Here is an 18,378-nt window from a genome sequence, read left to right on the forward strand (position 1 = left end):
ACCTACCTGACCTACCTAGTAGGGTACCTGGAAGAGAGAGGGGGGGGGGAGGGGGGACACCGTAAGGTTCAGGTAGGTAGCGTGGTTGCGTGTCAGGAGATTGCCAGGTCACCAGCGCTGACATGCTGACGTGCTTGCTACAACCCAACTATCATGTGCCATGTCCGTCTACGTCTAGATTGGAGCTCCGATGCTTGTGTTTGCTGGCCGTCTTTTCAGCGGTCGGTGGTCCAGAGTCACAAGAAGAACCTCGTCATTGCCCGGTTTTCGCTGCCTCGAACGTGAACGAGAGCATGGATCTGCGTCTGTCGATACCTAAATAGTCGAGTCACTTTTGCGCCGCCTGCAATGGATGGCACAGGCAGTTTTGACTTTGCGAGAACAGAAAATCGTCTCATCATTGTTCCCCTCTGTCTTGCCTGGCTCTACAACCCTAGATCATCGCTACCGACCATCACCCTCTCCGTCAACGAGCCTCTGCAAAGAAAGGCTTGACCTGATGTTTGTAGACAGACGGCATCCGGACAACCAGGGGGTCTTACACACCTCCACCATCGTCCCCCTCCCCAACCATCTCCTCGTGTTTCCAGTCAACAGACCAGGCTGCACAGTTCACCTCAGCTCCAGCCGAGGTAGGGGAGCACAGCCATAAGGTATTGTACATTATCTTTTTGACATACGAGGACAACAAAATAATAAAGCCCGCGCAAGAAAGCAATGGAAATGAAAACCAAGAAACGCATAAAACGAAGGCGAAGAAACAAGAAAAAGATGAAACCATCGATGATGCCCTTGCATCCTTCTTCCGAAACGAGGGAAAAGGGTAACAGGCCAATAGCTCCAACACACTCGCCTGCTTGAGTTTCGTGATGGTGACTGCGAAAGCCACAAATCGCTACAACTCCCTGCCAGTCAGTCCTTGCTCTCAGAGCGCGTCGTAGTGAGTGAGGTGTGAGGACCGGGCCTGCGGCTGAATGGATACGGGGAAAAAAGTGCAGAAACTGTTGAGCGAGCGATTCGTGCGTGGGTTGCGTGCGTGATCATGGTTCAGACGTGGAATCGTGGTAGAAGAAGCGACAGGCATCAGCACAACACTTGCTTCCAATGTACACGGGGGGCTAGAACCCCCCCTCCCCTCCCCTTCTCGCCCATCATTCGCGTCCCCCGACGACGGCGGTCAGGTGGAGAAGCGCGAGTTCATACGCCGGAGCACGCCTGTCTAGGGTCGCTCCGGTCGGCTTTTGCTCTTCGATGGCTCGCCGACATCGCCGACCCCTTCTTCGACGTCGAGCCGCTTGCGCCAGTCGGCCAGACTCTCGCTGAGCCCGATGCCACCCTCATCATCGCGCCGAGCGGGCGCCGCAACCGTGTCAAAGTCGAACGTGTTGCTGAGACGGTAGTTCTTATTTGTGGCCTCCCAATGCGTGCGCAGCGTCTCGAGCTCCGTGGCAAGATTGTCGAGCGCCGTGCTATTCCGCGCGTCAATGCCTCCGCTGTTGCGTTCCCCTCCTGGGACGGGACCGCCATAGGCACTCTCGGCATCGGAGCTCTCCTGGCGCGTGTGGCCTTGGTTGTGGACGCCGTTTGTCGGACCCGAGATTGTCAGCTCCGAGGTCATGCTTGGTGCTTGACGACTGCGGCGCCGGTAGTTGTCCACCGAAGTTTCCACCTGGTCAAGAAGCAGAGACACCTTTTGCTCGGCATCTTGTGCACGGCGCTCTAGGAGAGAATTTTCTTGCTGCAACTGCTCAAGATCACGGCGACTCGTCGTCAAGGTTCGCGCCGTCTCCTCGCTGCTCTCGAGGGCCGTGTCTCGCTGCGTGTGTGCCTCCTCGAGCTCCTTCTTGACAGCCATCAGCTGCTGTTCCAATTGGGCTCCAGACACGCGGACCTCCTCCTGCAGCGCGTTGATCTTCTGGTGCAGCGCGTCTCGCTCTGTCTCCCAGTCGGCAGGTGCGGCGTCGGAAGGCGCGGCCTGAACCCGATCCTCGAGATCTTCAACTTCCGATTTAAGACGCGCGTTCTCAGTCTTGTAGCGAGCAAGCTGCTCCTTAAGTTGCTTGAGCATCTTCTCCGTGCCCTTGACGTAGTGGACGGCCGACTGGTAGTCGTTCTCAAGCTGCGACAACTTCTCCCGATACGCATTCTCGGTTGCTTCCAGATGGCTGGCGTTGCGTTGCGTGTTGTCCTCGTGGTTCGATGCCGCCGCATGCAGCTGATCTTCCAGCTCGCGGATTCGGGCTTGTTCAGGCGAGTTCCCACGGGGACTGCCCACACTGCGGGAGCGTGGCATGCCATTCGGGCTGATCCCGCGTTCGATCAAGATGTCCTTCAGAGTGTTGTGCTGGACGCTCATGGCGTTGGTCTCAAGCTGTTGATTTTGAAGCTGGTGCTTGAGGTCCGAGTTGAGAGCCTGTAGGGACTGAGTGTCACGGAGGGCAGCCTGGAGTTGTCGGCGAATTGCCACGCCCTCGCGGCTGGACTGCTCTTGGTAAACCTCGAGGCCTGCAATACGCTCCTCGGCGGAGCGAAGCTTATCAGCTGCCACGTCTGCCTCTTGTTGATACTTCTTCACCAGTGCATTGGACGCGGCAAGCTGGCTCTGGAGAGCCGCGAGGCGATCTGAGTCTGCCTTGGTCGCACCGCCGACATCCCGCGTTGAAATCTTTTCGAACCCAGCCATGACAGCCTGACGGTGAGTCCTTGCTTCATGGGCATGTTTCTCCGAGATCTCCTCGGCATCGCGGAGACGTTGTGTGACAGCCACCAGCTCGGCAGTGCGAGCCTCGTGTTCAGCCTTGAGCTTGGTGAATTTGCCGTCGATCTTCTCCCGCAGCGTACGTTCCTCGTCCAGCTTACGTTCGAGGAGCAGTTTCATTTCGGCAGAAGCAGCCACAGCCTCTCGCAGCGAGTCAAATGTTTGGTTCTGCTCCTTGGAGTTGCCGATCGAATCCGTGTACTTGGTTTGGAACTCATCCTTCTCCACTTGCAAGAGTTGCATCGCTGCTGTGACCTCGGCAAACTGGACAGATTGCTCGCGCGCCTCGCGCTGTATCATGTGGAGTTCAGCTTTGAGACGCTCCAACTCAGGCGAGTTCATCGTCTTGTACGACTCCAGCTCGGCCATGCGCTTCTGGGAAGCGTTGGTGGTATCATCGGCTAGCTGGCGAGCGCGTTTCTCGGCCTCGAGCTCGGTCTTCATGGTTTCCAGTTGGGCCTGCAAGCTCTTCTGGTAGTTGAGAGCGGCGGCAAGCTTCTTGCTGATCTCGTTTGAACGGTCATCGGCATCGCGATCCGAATCGAGTTGCGGGGTGCTGGCCGTGCTACCGCCCATGTGCGCAGCGAGCTTGGCTCGTGAGTACACAGCTTCTTGAATCGCAGCGTCACGCTGCTTTTCAGCCTCGGCAATCTGCTTGGCTGCGAGGATGGCCTGTTTGTCAACGGCGCTTTGGACGCTTGCAAGCTCGGTGCGCATTGCCAACAAAGCCTCAATCAACGGCTTGTCTTCGTCATCGAACGTTTCCGTAGCCCGACTATCCAGGACAGGACTGAGCGTTGCGTTGGGCACGTAGCCGGCCTTGCGGGCGAGCTCCAGCTCAGATGCGTACCAGGCGTTACGGTTACGCGAAGAGTCGAGCTCCTTGAGCAAGACGACGGTCTGCGAGTTCCGGCCTGATGACCTTCGAGACAGAGGGTTGCTTGGTTGGCGGGTCGGTGGAGGGGGCGAGGCGGCTCGAGGTGCTTGCTGAACTGGTTGCGCCTGAACTTGTGTTTGCTGCACCTGCTGTTGAATTGGCTTAATATTGGGCTCGGCCGTGCTGTCGACCGACCCTTGAGATCGGTTGCCCTGCCGAGACCTTGACTTAACAAGCTCCGCAGGGGTAGACTCCGACTTTGAGCCTGTTCGCACGACTTGCTGTGTGGGCGTCCGCCTTCCGTTGACGATCGGTGATTCAACCTCCTTTGCCACGTCTCGAGTCACGGGTGATTGTCGTGTTGAGCCGATCTGAGGAGAAGAGGTTGTGGCTTCACGCTCCGTCGAGGGCCCACGACTCCTGACTAGGTTCGAAGTCTGCACAGTAGGCTTGGCTGGCGTGGGGCCTTGCGGTGGAGGACCGGCGGGAGGAGACGACCCAGCGCCGCGAGGTAGCCTCGAAGCTGCTGCCACACCTGCGACACCTGACCCATTGACCTCGGGTGTGCCTGGCCCGGCGCGGAAGCCGTTCGGAGGGCTGCTGATCCCGTTAGGGTTTTGAGGGCCCCCGGCAGGTCTCCGGAGCTCGGGAGGCCCCTGCGATCCATCCCTGGATGCCATTGGGCGCGCTGGATTTGTTTCGGCGGCACCGCTGGGTCTCCTGGCTTGAATACCCTTTTGCGCGTTTTGTTGCTGTTGCTGCAGTTGTTGCTGCTGTTGTGCCTGAGCATCATTTGGATATCTAATCTTGGTCGTGTCCAGTGTATAGACAATGCCAAGGTCGCCAGCATTGACAGGCGCAGAACTCGGTTCTCCACCAACCACAACAACCTGCTTTCCCACGGTTGTCATGCTGTGGCCAGATCGCGGCGATGGCGACGGCCCCATGTTTTGAAAGGTGTACCATCGGCGCGAGGTTATCCTGAAGGCAGCCAGATCGCCGAGATCAGCTCCATCTTCCGTCCGGCCTCCAAAGATGTACATGACATCGTCAACGACAGTAGCGGCGTGCCCCTCGCGCGGGACGGGGATATATCCTATGCAATCCATCTGCGACCACTCATTAAGTGCGGGATCATAACACCAGACATCGTTGAACCACTGGTAGCCGTTGGTGCCACCAAAGCTAAGTCATGATCAGTCTATATTCTCTCTTCACGGCCACTGGGCGACTTACAGGTACATCTTGTCGTTGTAAGTTATTACCGAGTGATTCGTTCGCGCAGGAGGGATCTGGCCTGGAGGAGGACCTCCGCTGTCGCTGTTCTGGATGAGCAGCTCCCATCGGTTGTTGGGCATCTGTAGCTGGTTGAGATCGAAAGCAGACAGGTCGTTCATGAAGTAACCCTCAACCTGCCCACCAAAGACGTAGATCTTGGAACCAAGGATATTGAGCGAGTGGCCGTAGCGTCCCGAGGGGCGGGGGCCTGAAGGCAGAGCTCGCGACCATTGTCTTGTGGCTGGTCTGTTGTCAGTACGGAGCGGCGCACAACGGGCAAGTCAACAGGTTGTTGGGAACTTACAGGTATTGAGCAGGTACAGGGTCTCGTCGAGGACGTCGGTTTCCTCCACCTTGGTATCTCCTCCGTAGACAATGAATGCGTTACCAACGAGAAGACTCGAGTGACCGACGCGAGGGCCAGGGCCTTCGGCTGTCGTTGCCAGAGGATAGCAAGCCATGCTCTGGCCGGCCTCAATCATCCACAGATCTCCCTTGACCGTCGAACTGTTGATCAGCCCGCCCATCAGGTAGATGTCGCCCTCCTTCGACGCCACCGAGTTGACGGCGGCGCCATATCTCGGAAAAGGGGGAGGGTGTGCAGATGTATATGTCAGGCGTCGTTGCGACCAAGGGTACAGCGCAGAGTTTGGGTTCTGCTGTTGTGGTGGTGGCTGTTGCGTCTGCTGCAGGGGTTGCTGCTGAGGCTGCGACTGCATCTGTGGACTGTTGCGAAACTGCGCAGTCAAGGATTAGTACCTATGATGCTATTCAAGGTGCCCGACACAAATGCGAAAATTGTGAAGAAATTCCTGTGTTCATAGGGGAACTTACCGGCAAATCGCTGGGCGCAGACGGCGCCTGGTCAACACTGGGCCCCCGTTGGCGGCCGTGTGCTTGCTCTGGGCTTCCTACGCTGCCCTCCTCGCCGAAAGAGTTCATGCTGCCGGTGGGGGTCGATCGTTGTGCGACAGCCTTTTCATCCTTGGCTACTCTGGCGCTGGCGCTCTGAATCGAGCCCTGGGACCCCGAAGTGCCATCGCGACTGGCGAGGGCCCGGTCTTGGTTCTTTTTCGACTTGAACAGGAACGCCATGATGACTGGCTGATCACGCGCAAGCGACGAGGCAACGACCAAGGACGAGCTGTGGGTGCGCAACCACTCAACCAGGTAAAGTTGATGATGTTTGCTTTGGTGTTCGGGTGGTGTAACGACAGGACTGGCGCTTGAGCGACAGAGTGCAGGTCGTTGTCGTCGGGGGGCGTGGAAACAGCTGGATGTTCGCGCTCGTCGCCTGAGGGGGGAAGGTGCTAGGCGACTGTGGAGGTGGCAGCGGGATCGGGAGCAATGCTGATGCAGGAACACCGAATGGAGTCGGGACTCGAGTTTGCAGGTGGCTGGGTTCGCATCGATGGTCAGGGCAGGGAACAGTTCGCGATGTTCGACCTCGCCTTTTTTGGGGGGATGTCGGCCGTCGAAGGGTTGAAGAGGGGGTTGGCGGAAAGAATGTTGGGTCGGCTGGCGGATTACGGGGGCTGGGTAAGGGGCTGCTTGTTCGTCGCGCGACTTGTGAGCCCAGGGCGTCGCAGTATCGTCAAAGTCGTCAGGAGGATACTAGACTTATGCGGAGAGTCGAGATACAGATGCGAGACTTCATCAACAGGCCGTCGCGCCTTCGATCAACCTTCTTGTCGTGGTCGGAACCTGATGATGTCGACACAGGCTTGACAAAAATTGGGAGTTGAGGATGAGTGGACGGACGGCTGGGGGGGACTTGTCTTGGTGCACTTCGAGGCTCCTTGCCAGTTTCGGTGGGGGGGGCGGGGGGGGGGTGCTGTGTGCTGGTCACTGGCTACTGGCTGATGGCCTGCCGTGCCCGGTCCCATTTCCTGGGGGCGAGATACCTAAGGTAAGGTACCTTCGGGGGCTTCTGCACTGAGATGCGCTGTGCTGCAACGGTGCCGGGCCGTTCACACAGGCGTCGCAGCCAATGAGAGCCGTTTGTGACACCAGCTGATGGGTCGCCTGCCAAGCAGAAACATTTTTAGGGGGACAGGGCACCGGAGTGGACCACCCCCAAGCCACCAAGTTGGCGCCTGTTCTGCACTTTTGAAGTGGGCTGCGTGCGAGGGGGGGGCGTCGCGGGGGGCTGGCAGCAGTACTCATGGGGTACCAGAGCTGTCACATGCACCCTGACAGTCTCGCAAGTCTTTGACATGTCCTGCTCCCTGCCATCCACTCATCGTGGATTCCCGTCCCTTATGCAGGTCTCCGGCTTCAGGGGCTGACGGATGAAGGGTGAGGCGCAAAGGCCACACGACGCACACGCCCAGCAAACTCAACGAAGATGCCGACAGATGCTACAATGGGTCTCCGGTGAATAGCGATGAGCAAAATTACATTCCACGTTAGGGTGACGTTGCCATCCTCGATCGCCATCTCGGTGCCTGACAAGGACACGGCAAGTTGACAATGCTGGGTGATATCACAAGGGGGTGTCAGTGCGCCGCGCGCGACTCGACGAACATATTTGGGTCGCGCGCATCTTTGAGGTGATTTCCCAGCGAACATCGTACAGCAAAGTGAATAGGGGCCCAACCGCGGGTCACCGCGGGTCACCTGTCACGGCTTGGTGCATGGCCCATTCGCAGGGCGACGATCAGCTCAGAGCAGGCGACCCTGGTACTGCTCTGGCACAGAGAGAGAGAGAGAGAGAGCGAGAGAGAGAGAGAGAGAGAGAGAGAGAGAGAGAGAGAGAGAGAGAGAGAGAAAGAAAGAGATTTGCAGACGGATGACTCGTGCCTCCGTCTCCCAACAGGTCATCATGTTTCTTTGTCGCCTGTTCCGTTCCGTTTGAGACCTGTCTTTGCCGAGAAGGAAAGATCCTTGACGGCATCAATGTCTGTCGGTTCGTCTGACCCTGGACGATGGCAGGTCCCCTGGATCCTCCGCCTCGCCTGAATGTCAATTTCCAGAACATCAGTGGGCTCTCAGAACACGAAGCCCGGCCGCCCACCATTTCATCATCTTCAGGTGAGGGAATGAGAAAGCGCCTTGCCGAGAACCCCTGTAGACTGCATGCAGGTACGCTGGCCAGCAGCATTGGTATTGTAGTGAGGCAACTGCGCGCGCGGCATGACCCACCAATGCGCAGGAGGCTAGGTACCTAAGGTGCAGGAGACTGGCACAGGAGAGGGGAAACCGCTTCGCCGTCGGTGGAGGGCCAAAGGCCAAAGGAAAAACAGTGATAAAAAAAGAATCATGTCCCAAGCTCCGGGACAAAAAGAAAGCGTGCTGGCTTGAATTGCTTGACCACTGCCGACATGGTTTGAGCGAGGGAGAAAGAAAGATGAGGAAACGAGACGACGTTATTGACCAGAACCGCTATGTGACCTTGGTGACCAACCATTTTGATCGATCGTGTCGAAGGCCAGCAACATAGTTGCATTGGAACCCGTCTGCCACGAGGTGGTGCGTTTCATCTTCTTTTTATATGGGGAAGCGTTACAATCTGCGGACACAGGCCAGCGGAGCCCGTTGCCCGCTCTGCCCGCTCATCGTCCGTGAGGACGGCCTGTCCTGCCTTGTACCTTTACTTTCTCAACACTGCTCATGGTATTGGGCTCTGGGGCTGTTTGGGTGTGGGCGTGGAAACACGTTTCTCCTGTTTGCATGTAGTTTACCATACAAGACAGCTCATCTGCCGTGACCAACGCCATCTTGTTCCACTCATTCGATACTTTCGCTGGTAGTCTTCTAGCGGCTATGTTAGACGACGTACGATGAAGCAGATTCGGCATCTATATGAACCCCGTCTGTGGACCAGGCTCGGCAGATTATTTGTTCTTGGGACCTTGGGACGATGTTCGTCGTTCAATAAACCATCTACTCGGCTGCAGGTAAGGTGTTGAATCCAGAGAGGCTCAGCGAATATGCTTCCATCTATGGGAGGTTTTTACCTGACCTACCTACCTTACCTAGGTAGGTACCTTAGGTTCTTGAGGCACGCATTGCTGTCTCATGATGACTCAGCAAATCCCACAGGGGCCGTTGGTCATGACATTTCCTACAACAAGGTGTTCGTCGGTTCTGTCGAATCGAGAAGCACGATGCTTGGTATTCAAAGATCACGCTTCAAGTGGACCAGTACGTCGGGTCGAATAGGTACATGGTAGTTGCGCAGTCTCGAATGACTCGAAAATGTACAGGTCAGATTGCTATCACTGGAATGGGGCATCCTTGCATGATGGCGCTGTGCACACGCTTCGTGAGTATCTGTCAGTGCATATCCGGTTATCCCACATATTGAGCAAAACATTGCTGTGGGGTAGTAATGAGGTGCACTGCCGTGCCGAAAGCTGAACCGAAGCAGCCTAGCACGCTGCGCCTGCCCAGGTGAACCTGGTCGCCTCAACTGCGACCAAATTCGCGTCTGCCGCCTGAAGCTCAACGACACTCGGTCACAGCCGGTCTGAATTCGCCCCACGACAGACCCTCGCTCATCCGCTCAAAACCACTCTTTAGGAGGACGATAATGGCGCTGGCTACCTCAGCTCAGTCAGTACACCATAGATAGAAGCCACCGCGCATCGCCATGGGAGCCGCAACAGGCAACAACGCCCTTGCCGGATCCCCGAATCAGCACGCCCCGAAGCCATCCTCGACCTCAAACCAGCCGCGACAGCAACAGCGACGGCAGCAGTCCACACCGGATCACCACCAAGCCAACGGCGGCCTATCCACAAGTGCTGCGGATGTGACAATGGCGACGCGGGCTCCGCGTTCGAACGGCATTCATACTCATTTGGGCGGCCCGGAGCTGAGCAAGATGCAACGACCGAGATCACCCTTGACTCTCAATCAGCGATCTAATACCCACACTGGTCACGAGACGCCCGATGCGCGCCCGTCAAGTGCACCCGGAGATAATCAGAAGCAGGATGCGGGGCCTGGAGGCTTCGCGCACCATCGCAACCCTGGACAAGGCAGCAACGGACAGCCTAGGCGACAGCAGCCCAAACCGCTGCTCCTCCGTACAAGGAGCGAGTTTGGCGTTCGACCGAACGATTCTGATCAGTCAGATGAGGAAATACCCCAATGGGGCGCGAGGCATGGCTTCGACGAGCTCTACGAATCGCAGCAGTTCATGGACAAGCTGGCCAACGTAAGTTTGAACCTCTCTACATGCCTCTGACGGGCAGCCCTGCATCCTTATCAGAGCCTGAGAGCTCCTGCAAGCAAGTGCGATCATGACTTGCGCGTTCCGAGCGGCGCAAACGAAGCATGGCTGTCATGTTTCTATGGTAACGCAGGGTTCACCATGTCGTAGACCATGGCCTCTTTTTTGGATTTCGAACCACCTATACCCCGATGTCCGCACCGACGGCTATCATCAGCAAGTGACCAATCTATGGAGACCTGTGTCGAGAAGGACATATGCATACTGGGCCACGGGGGTTCCGCTGCGAGATGACGCATTTGCTAACATTTCCCTACAGAACTGGTACATGTACTGGACCGACAAGCGCCACGAGTCGACGGGCAAGCCGAAGGCCTCGTCTCATGAACTCCAGGACTGGCGCATGCGCGACCGGCTCAAAACAGTGTCAGCTGCGCTTGCTGTGTGTTTAAACATCTCTGTGGAACCGCCAGATCAACTCAGAACGACCCCCGGGGCCAAGTTAGAGGCATGGACGGACCCTTACCATCCAGCACCCCAAAAGGCTTTGGAAAACATAGGAAAACAACTACAGAGCCAGTACGAAACACTCGCGATCCGGACACGGTACAAGCAATATCTGGATCCATCGGTTGAGGAGACCAAAAAGTTCTGTGTGTCCTTACGAAGGAACGCCAAGGACGAGCGAGTTCTCCTCCACTACAACGGACACGGCGTACCCAAACCAACCGCGAGCGGAGAGATCTGGGTCTTCAATAAGAATTACACCCAGTACATCCCCGTCTCGTTGTATGATCTACAGCATTGGCTGCAGGCGCCGACCATTTTTGTTTGGGACTGCTCTGAAGCGGGCAATATTCTAAATAACTACCACCGCTTTGTTGAGAAGCACGAACAAGAAGAAGATGAGCAGGCTGCTCGGGACTCCAATTACGAGAAGACGGCTTTTCAGCCATACATTCACCTCGCCGCCTGCGGTGTCAAAGAAAACCTGCCTACCAATCCTCTCCTCCCTGCGGATCTCTTCACGGCTTGCCTTACAACACCGATTGAAATGGCGCTGTGGTTCTTTGTGCTGCAGAATCCGCTGAAGACCAACTGCACACCCGAGCAGGCAAAAAAGCTACCGGGTAGACTCCAAGAGCGTAGAACGCCTCTAGGGGAGCTGAACTGGATCTTCACAGCCATCACGGATACAATTGCATGGACAACTCTACCTCGACATCTTTTTAGGAAGTTTTTCCGGCAAGACCTCATGGTAGCAGCTCTGTTCAGGAATTTCCTGCTCGCGCAGAGAGTCATGTCCGTCTACGGCTGCCATCCCCAGTCATTCCCCGAGCTTCCGGATACCAAGCAGCACCCGCTCTGGGCGAGTTGGGATCTTGCTGTCGACATGGCGCTGGCGCAGCTTCCCATGCTACAAAAGAAAGAGAACGATGGTATCGACTACGAGTATCAAAACTCGACATTTTTCACAGAGCAGTTGACGGCCTTCGAGGTTTACCTCGCAAGAGGTGACGCAATGTCACAGAAGCCCCCAGAGCAGCTCCCCGTTGTCCTGCAGGTCTTGCTTAGCCAGCAACACAGGGTTCGGGCGTTGATCCTTTTGGGCAGCTTTCTCGATCTTGGCCCTTGGTCAGTGCAGTTGGCCTTGAGCATCGGCATCTTCCCATACGTTCTGAAGCTGCTGCAGTCGGCTGCAGCCGAGCTAAAGCCTGTCATGGTCTTTATTTGGACCAGGATTCTCGCAGTCGACATCTCCTGCCAGCAGGATCTCATCAAGGATAACGGCTACAACTATTTTGCTGCTATTTTGAAGCCTACTGAAGCCCTTCCTGTCTCGAACAGCGACGAGCACAAGGCGATGTGCGCCTTCATTCTTGCTATGTTGTGCAGGGGCTACAAGCCTGGTCAACATGTCTGCAACCAGACAGATATTATGACATACTGTCTTGCCCACCTACAGCACCAGGACAACCCCCTACTTCGGCAATGGGCTTGTCTCTGCCTTAGCCAGCTGTGGAACGACCTCCCGGAGGCGAAGTGGCGCGGCATCAGAGAGAACGCCCCGAGTCAGCTCTCCGTTCTTACCAAAGACCGCTGTCCCGAGGTCAGGGCTGCGATGTTGCATGCCATGACCACATTCATCGGCATCATCGATCTAACGGACGAGGTTGCGCGTGTCGAAGAATCCATCGCCTGGACGCTACTGGACATGGCGAACGACGGAAGTCCAATGGTTCGCCGTGAGTTCCTTGTCTTCTTGTCTCACTTTATCCTTCGCTTCGAAAGCAAGTTCATTGTCGCTTCTGTAGAGCAGCTGCAAGAAGAAAAGGAATACCTTCTGTTTCCGCCAGAAATCGACGGTTTGGAGAACAAGATGGGTCTGCATTACACCAGGCAGGAGAACCGCAATGTTGATGGAACCATCAAGCCTTCAGCACATGGTTTTGCACACAACACCGTCTTTGCCGCTTGTTGGAAGCATGCTCTTATGCTAAACGTTGATCCTCACCCCGAGGTCCAGCGCGATGCTACCACCATTGTTGACTACATGCATAACGCGTTGCTCGCGTCACCTGTCGGTGAGCATGCTCAAGCGTTGATGGACGACATTCGAAGAAGGGCGAAGCGCGCCTCTGCCAGAAGCCAGCACGCTGCTAATAATAGGCATGGCGTTCTCGGTGCATCACCATCATCCACAAACGCTCCACTGCCGTCCCCAGGACTCCTACGTAGGACCGCGAGCTACCTGTTCACCGGCATGTTTGGAGCGAACGGAGCAATGGAGCCCGGGAGAACAATGAACCAAAGCAACCCCGTTCCTTCTTCGCCTGGTCTACCTCGGAGTGCCTCTCAAAAGTTCCGAGGACCTGAGCTGGCTTCCGCTCCTCCAGACCAGATTGATCAGACTAACTACTCCAAATATCACACAGCCAACGAGCCCGTATCCGGCGGCTACGAAGAGCGCAGCGTGGGGGAAATTTCGTCGCTCCCTCTTCGCAGCACCTTCCTAGATTGGTCTGTAGAATACTTCCGTGAGCCTCAGATGAAGCCGAGTGAGTCGGATGAGCCGGGAAGTACAGAGTACAACGAGCGCCTTTGGAGAAGGTCTCGCAATGAGACGATTCTCCAAGACACCCAGCCTCTGAAGCAGTATGCCGGCAGCCACAAGTGGGACAATCAGGTTCGACTTATCAACAATGGCGCCCAACCTGCCAAGATGACTTTCCATCAGTTCGAAGACCAGCTTGCGGTGGCAGATAACGGCAACACTGTGTATGTCTGGGATTGGAAGAAGCAGTCACGTCTCAGCAAGTTCTCCAACGGCAACCCCGAGGGCTCCAAGATCAGCGACATGAAGTTCATCAATGAGGACGATCAAGGTTTCCTTATGACAGGATCCTCTGATGGTGTCATCAGGGTGTACCGAAACTATGATTCAGACGAGCAGGTCGAACTGGCGTCGTCCTGGCGCGCCCTTACGCACATGGTACCAAGTACTGTAAACTCGGGCATGGTTTTTGACTGGCAACAGGCGACCGGCCACGTGCTGGTAGCTGGTGACGTTCGCGTCATTCGAGTGTGGTCGGCGGCCTCAGAGACGTGTGTCATGGACATACCCGCCAGATCCGGCTCGTGTGTCACCTCCCTGACATCTGATCAAATGACGGGCACCACACTTGTGGCCGGTTTTGGTGATGGCGCGGTACGCGTATTTGATACCCGTCTCAAGGTCCAAGAGTCGATGGTGAAGAAGTGGAAGGACGACACGGACAGGCAATGGATCAAGAGTGTCCACATGCAACGTGGAGGTCAGAGAGAGCTCATCAGCGCTAGCCGCAACGGCAAGGTAAAGCTATGGGACATACGCATGGACAAGCCCCTTCACACGTTCCAAACGACGAAGGACCCACGAGATACTGTGCGCACGGCCAGTACCCATGAGCATTTGCCCGTGTTTGCTGTGTAAGTCTTGAAGTTCACGATTTCTTCTGATTCCCTACTGACGTCGAGTCACAGAGGCACATCGGCCCGACGAGTTCAGGTCTTCAACTTTGATGGTCAGGAGCTATCTGAGATGGAGCCGTACTCCAGCTTCCTTCAACAGAATCGAGGCCTTCCCATCTCTGCTACAGCGTTCCATCCTCACAGACCCATTCTGGGAACTGCTGCTAGGGGCGATCATCATATCAATCTCTTTACTTGCGAGAATGCAGAGATGCTACAGCCTCGCTCCTACTAACCGAAAGGGGGGATATGCAGGAGATGGAGAAGAGCTGGGAATCCAAGGTTCAGTTATCGGCAGGCTTCCGCATCTGGGAGATGCGCGACTCTGTACGATCTGTACCACTTGGCTGTGATGTCATTTGCATGCTGCGGTTGGTATCGTTTGGCGTTTGGGGCACCTGAATGATGATCGCTTGTTTGGGGGGGAGCCGGCGTCTTGAGGGCATGTTTGTGCTGCCAGTAATAACGTGCGCATTTAATACAATTCTTTAAAACTACACCTCCTAGGTGAAATACGTGAGGCCTCATATTTACACGTTGTCCTAGATTTGATGACCTTACACCTTCCCACCTGCCTTCGTACCTAGCTTTAGATTGCAGTGAGGGTGAAGTGCAAGCTGATGGCGAGGTTTAACTCAAGCTCTTATCAGATAACAGCACAGATAACGATAGGGCTGGTGGCTCTGCGACCCACCACTGCCCGCGGGGTCGTTGACGTGAATCACCCCGCCATGGAATTTTGAATCATCGCCGAAGAAAGTCGAGTTATCGTCAACCCATTCATCATAAAACAGCACCAATCCGTCACAGTAGACTCAATCCGACATTCCCCATCCATAAGAAACAAAAGAACACGAGTGTCCGAGCTCTACTTTCACAACCATGGCTGACGCACCCGCCGCCGAGCCCGCGCAGGCCCCTCCTGCCAACGACCCCCCCGCCCTTGCCGGCGAGGAGGGCGGCGAGAAGCAGTCAAAGAAGGGTGCCAAGAAGGCTGAGGCCAAGGCGAAGAAGGAGGCCGAGAAGGCCCGCCGTGCTGCCGAGCGTGAGGCCGCTGAGGCCGCGCAGAAGGCCGCCGGCGGCGGTGCCAGTGGTGAGGATCTGGCCAAGGAGAACTACGGCGACGTGACGGCGACGACCAAGGTCGATGCGGAGCGCGTGCACCTGAAGGACATCACTGAGGAACACATTGGAAAGAGCGTCAAGGTGCGCGGCTGGATCCAGAACTCGCGCATGCAGGGCGCCAAGATGTGCTTCATCGAGCTGCGCGAGGAGCGCAACTGGGCCGTCCAGGGTGTTCTGGCCGCCAGCCCCGAGGGCAAGCCCGTTTCGCGACAGATGGTCAAGTGGATGGGCGGTCTCGCTCTCGAGTCTTTCATCCTGGTCGAGGCTGTCATCCAGAAGCCTCTTGACCCGGTCAAGAGCTGCAAGGTTAGCAACTTTGAGCTCCACATCACCAAGTGCTACATCCTCGCGCCTGGCCCCGAGGCTCTCGGCATGAGCCTTCCCGTTGCGAACCGTGCCGTCTCCAGCTTCGAGGACGAAGACCCCTCAGTGACGGCTGCTAAGGCCGAGGCAGAGAAATCGGTTGAGGCTGTCAAGCAAGGTGTAGAGAACGTCAGCCTCGACGCCACGCCGAGTGCCAGCATGGCGACGCACCTGAGCAACCCTGCCATGCACAAGCGCGCCCCCGTTCAGCAGGCCATCGCCGATGTGCGCATGGCCACGCGCAAGCTGTTTGCCGAGTACCTTGACACCCAAAACTTTGTGCAGTTCGAGCCTCCCTGCCTTATCGGAGCCGCTTCCGAGGGCGGTGCCAACGTCTTCTCTATGCCCTACTTTGAAAAGACGGCCTATCTGGCCCAGTCACCCCAATTCTACAAGCAAATTGAGATTGCTGGTGGTCGCAAGCGAGTTTACTGCATCGGACCGGTCTTCCGCGCGGAGGTAAGCTGTACGCCAATTTGTTATCCAAGACCATACTGATGTCTCTAGAACTCCAATACCCCCCGCCACATGACTGAGTTCACTGGCCTTGATCTGGAGATGGAGATCGAGGAGGACTACCACGAAGTCATGGAAATGCTCGAGAAGGTTCTCTTGCACATCTTCCGCGGCATCAAGGAGCGCTGCGCCGAGCAGATTGAGATCATCCGTGCCGTGTATCCCTCGGAGGACTTCCTTCTGCCCGCCCCCGGTGAGGGCGTCCTCCGTCTCACCTTCGCCGAGGGCCAAAAGCTCCTGCGCGAGGAGGGCCCCGAGGAATACCGCAACGTCTCTGACAATGAGGACATGTCGACGCCGCAGGAGAAGGCCCTCGGCGCCCTCATCCGCAAGAAGTACAACACCGACTTCTTTGTCCTCGACAAGTTCCCCGAATCGGCGCGCCCCTTCTACGCTCTCGAGGACCCCGCCAACCCCGCCGTCACCAACGCCTACGACTTCTTCATGCGTGGCCAGGAGATCCTCAGTGGTGGCCAGCGTATTCACATCCCCAGCGTCCTGGAGGCCAGGTTGAGAACGAAGGGTGTCGACCCCGAGTCGCAGGGCATTAAGGAGTATGTCGATGTCTTCCGCAGCGTTGGTGTCCCGCCGCACGGTGGAGGTGGTATTGGTCTCGACCGTGTCGTTGCGTGGTTCCTCAACCTGCCTTCGGTGCACCTGGCCAGCTACTACCCGCGCACACCTAAGCGCCTGCTGCCATAGAATGCCAATGAATGGGGCATTCAAAATGCTACAGCCCACTTTGTTGTAATGATCAGGAACAGAGCGAGATGAAAAATAGCAAATGTTGTCAGTTGATGAATGCTGGTACTGACTGTGCCGCGTGAGCTCGAAAGTGGAGGGTGGTCCCCTATGCACAACCACGAAACTGAGGACGACCATGTCTTTCAATTGCATACCCTTGTAGTAGTGAAGAAGCCCTAGGCTCGGCCATCAATCCAACACGCCTTTAAGCATCAACGGCTCATCACTGAACAAGTGGAGTGGTATTAGTCATCCAACCTGACTCACACCGAAGTATGTGAGCGGCGAAAACGGGACTCCACTCGCCTATATTCATACACGTGACCGGGGTTGCCGCCCACACAAAGCAAAGGCGCAACCCAGGCGAAAAATCGGAGGTGCCTCCCAAGATTGCGGAAAGGACGTCTATCCATCCACCCAACTCTCGACATCACCCCCCCATCGCCCAGTTACGCTCAGTCGACAGCAAAACTAACAAACCGCAAATATGGGCAAGGTACGTTCAGCCCGATGATACCAGCCGATGCCATGATGTGCTTTTGTGCCATCGTCGACGGCCGAAACCACCATGACAAGCGACACCATCGCTGACTGATTCGCGAATAGGTTCACGGATCCCTCGCCCGTGCCGGCAAGGTCAAGTCTCAGACGTACGTCTTTCCTCGATGAGCACATTGCTTCGATCACCCACACCTACTCCGTATCGACTTTGCCAACACGAGCGACACGGAGACGGATGCATCAGATGTAACACGCAAATGCAGAACAGCCGGACTAACATGGTTTCTTCTTCCTTTTCTAGCCCCAAGGTCGAGAAGCAGGAGAAGAAGAAGGTCCCCAAGGGCCGCGCGAAGAAGAGACTCACGTACACTCGCCGTTTCGTGAACGTCCAGCTCACTGGTGGCAAGCGCAAGGTACGCCCAGATGAACCCAACGCAGATGATTTCGGCAATTCCTCCGAGAACACGGCACGACGCCTGCGGTTCTTGTTTCTGGCTAACGCTCCAATCTGTAGATGAACCCCAACCCCGGTGCCGCTTAAACAGCCTCCCACCAACGCATCGATCACGGCTCGAGGAACGTCTTGGTAATGTCATGAAGACATGAGGGTTTCGCGCATCGACGACGGGAAAAGAGGGCGGGGGCTTGTTGGAAAACGATTCAACGCACGAAGCAGGTAGAGAGTGTGACTTCGGAACGGAAATCAACGGTCGCATGGGATGATTCTTTTTTCAACGCTCCGTAGAACGGGGGAGCCAAGGTGCGGATCAAAAGCGAGGTCACACATAACGTCGCCGCCGCGCTGGGAGCGTTTGGGTCTCGTGGCACCCACCACGGGCTTTCGGACCTCTCACAGGCAGCTCTCCGTCCAGCCTCAGAAGGGTTCGGCGTTGGGTTGTCGGCTTTCGGGCCGCTTTTTTGGGAGATAGGGATGAAATGATCTTTTCCCAATCCTGTTCGCTTGAGATGTGTCCAGTATCTATGTTGCAGTGCTCGGCGTTGACTGTAATATTTTGTGATGACACA

The 18,378-nt window shown here is 56.3% G+C and overlaps 4 protein-coding genes across 4 annotated transcripts; 3 read left to right on the forward strand and 1 right to left on the reverse strand.

Annotated features, from left to right (window-relative positions):
* Nucleotides 1-1,219: 1,219 nt before the first annotated feature.
* KEL2 (Negative regulator of mitotic exit) lies at nucleotides 1,220-6,008 on the reverse strand (the record flags this gene model as incomplete). The annotated part of the gene is made up of 4 exons (XM_028641122.1): nucleotides 1,220-4,820; nucleotides 4,872-5,154; nucleotides 5,218-5,650; nucleotides 5,748-6,008. The coding sequence occupies 4 exons, from the start codon at nucleotides 6,006-6,008 to the stop codon at nucleotides 1,220-1,222; spliced, it is 4,578 nt and encodes a 1,525-aa protein (XP_028494799.1).
* Nucleotides 6,009-9,022: 3,014 nt separating this feature from the next.
* On the forward strand, nucleotides 9,023-14,338 carry D7B24_007006 (uncharacterized protein; the record flags this gene model as incomplete). The annotated part of the gene is made up of 5 exons (XM_028641123.1): nucleotides 9,023-9,059; nucleotides 9,122-9,180; nucleotides 9,589-10,077; nucleotides 10,412-14,061; nucleotides 14,116-14,338. The coding sequence occupies 5 exons, from the start codon at nucleotides 9,023-9,025 to the stop codon at nucleotides 14,336-14,338; spliced, it is 4,458 nt and encodes a 1,485-aa protein (XP_028494800.1).
* Nucleotides 14,339-14,985: 647 nt separating this feature from the next.
* Nucleotides 14,986-16,809, forward strand: D7B24_007007 (uncharacterized protein; the record flags this gene model as incomplete). Its single annotated transcript, XM_028641124.1, has 2 exons — nucleotides 14,986-16,050; nucleotides 16,099-16,809. 2 exons carry the CDS (start codon nucleotides 14,986-14,988, stop codon nucleotides 16,807-16,809), a joined length of 1,776 nt encoding a protein of 591 aa, XP_028494801.1.
* A 529-nt stretch (nucleotides 16,810-17,338) lies between these two features.
* D7B24_007008 (uncharacterized protein) lies at nucleotides 17,339-17,893 on the forward strand (the record flags this gene model as incomplete). The annotated part of the gene is made up of 4 exons (XM_028641125.1): nucleotides 17,339-17,347; nucleotides 17,458-17,501; nucleotides 17,654-17,765; nucleotides 17,867-17,893. The coding sequence occupies 4 exons, from the start codon at nucleotides 17,339-17,341 to the stop codon at nucleotides 17,891-17,893; spliced, it is 192 nt and encodes a 63-aa protein (XP_028494802.1).
* Between the last annotated feature and the right edge of the window lie 485 nt (nucleotides 17,894-18,378).

Source organism: Verticillium nonalfalfae (genome assembly GCF_003724135.2).
Source record: "Verticillium nonalfalfae strain VnAa140/NRRL 66861 chromosome Unknown scaffold_53, whole genome shotgun sequence".
NCBI lineage: Eukaryota > Fungi > Ascomycota > Sordariomycetes > Glomerellales > Plectosphaerellaceae > Verticillium > Verticillium nonalfalfae.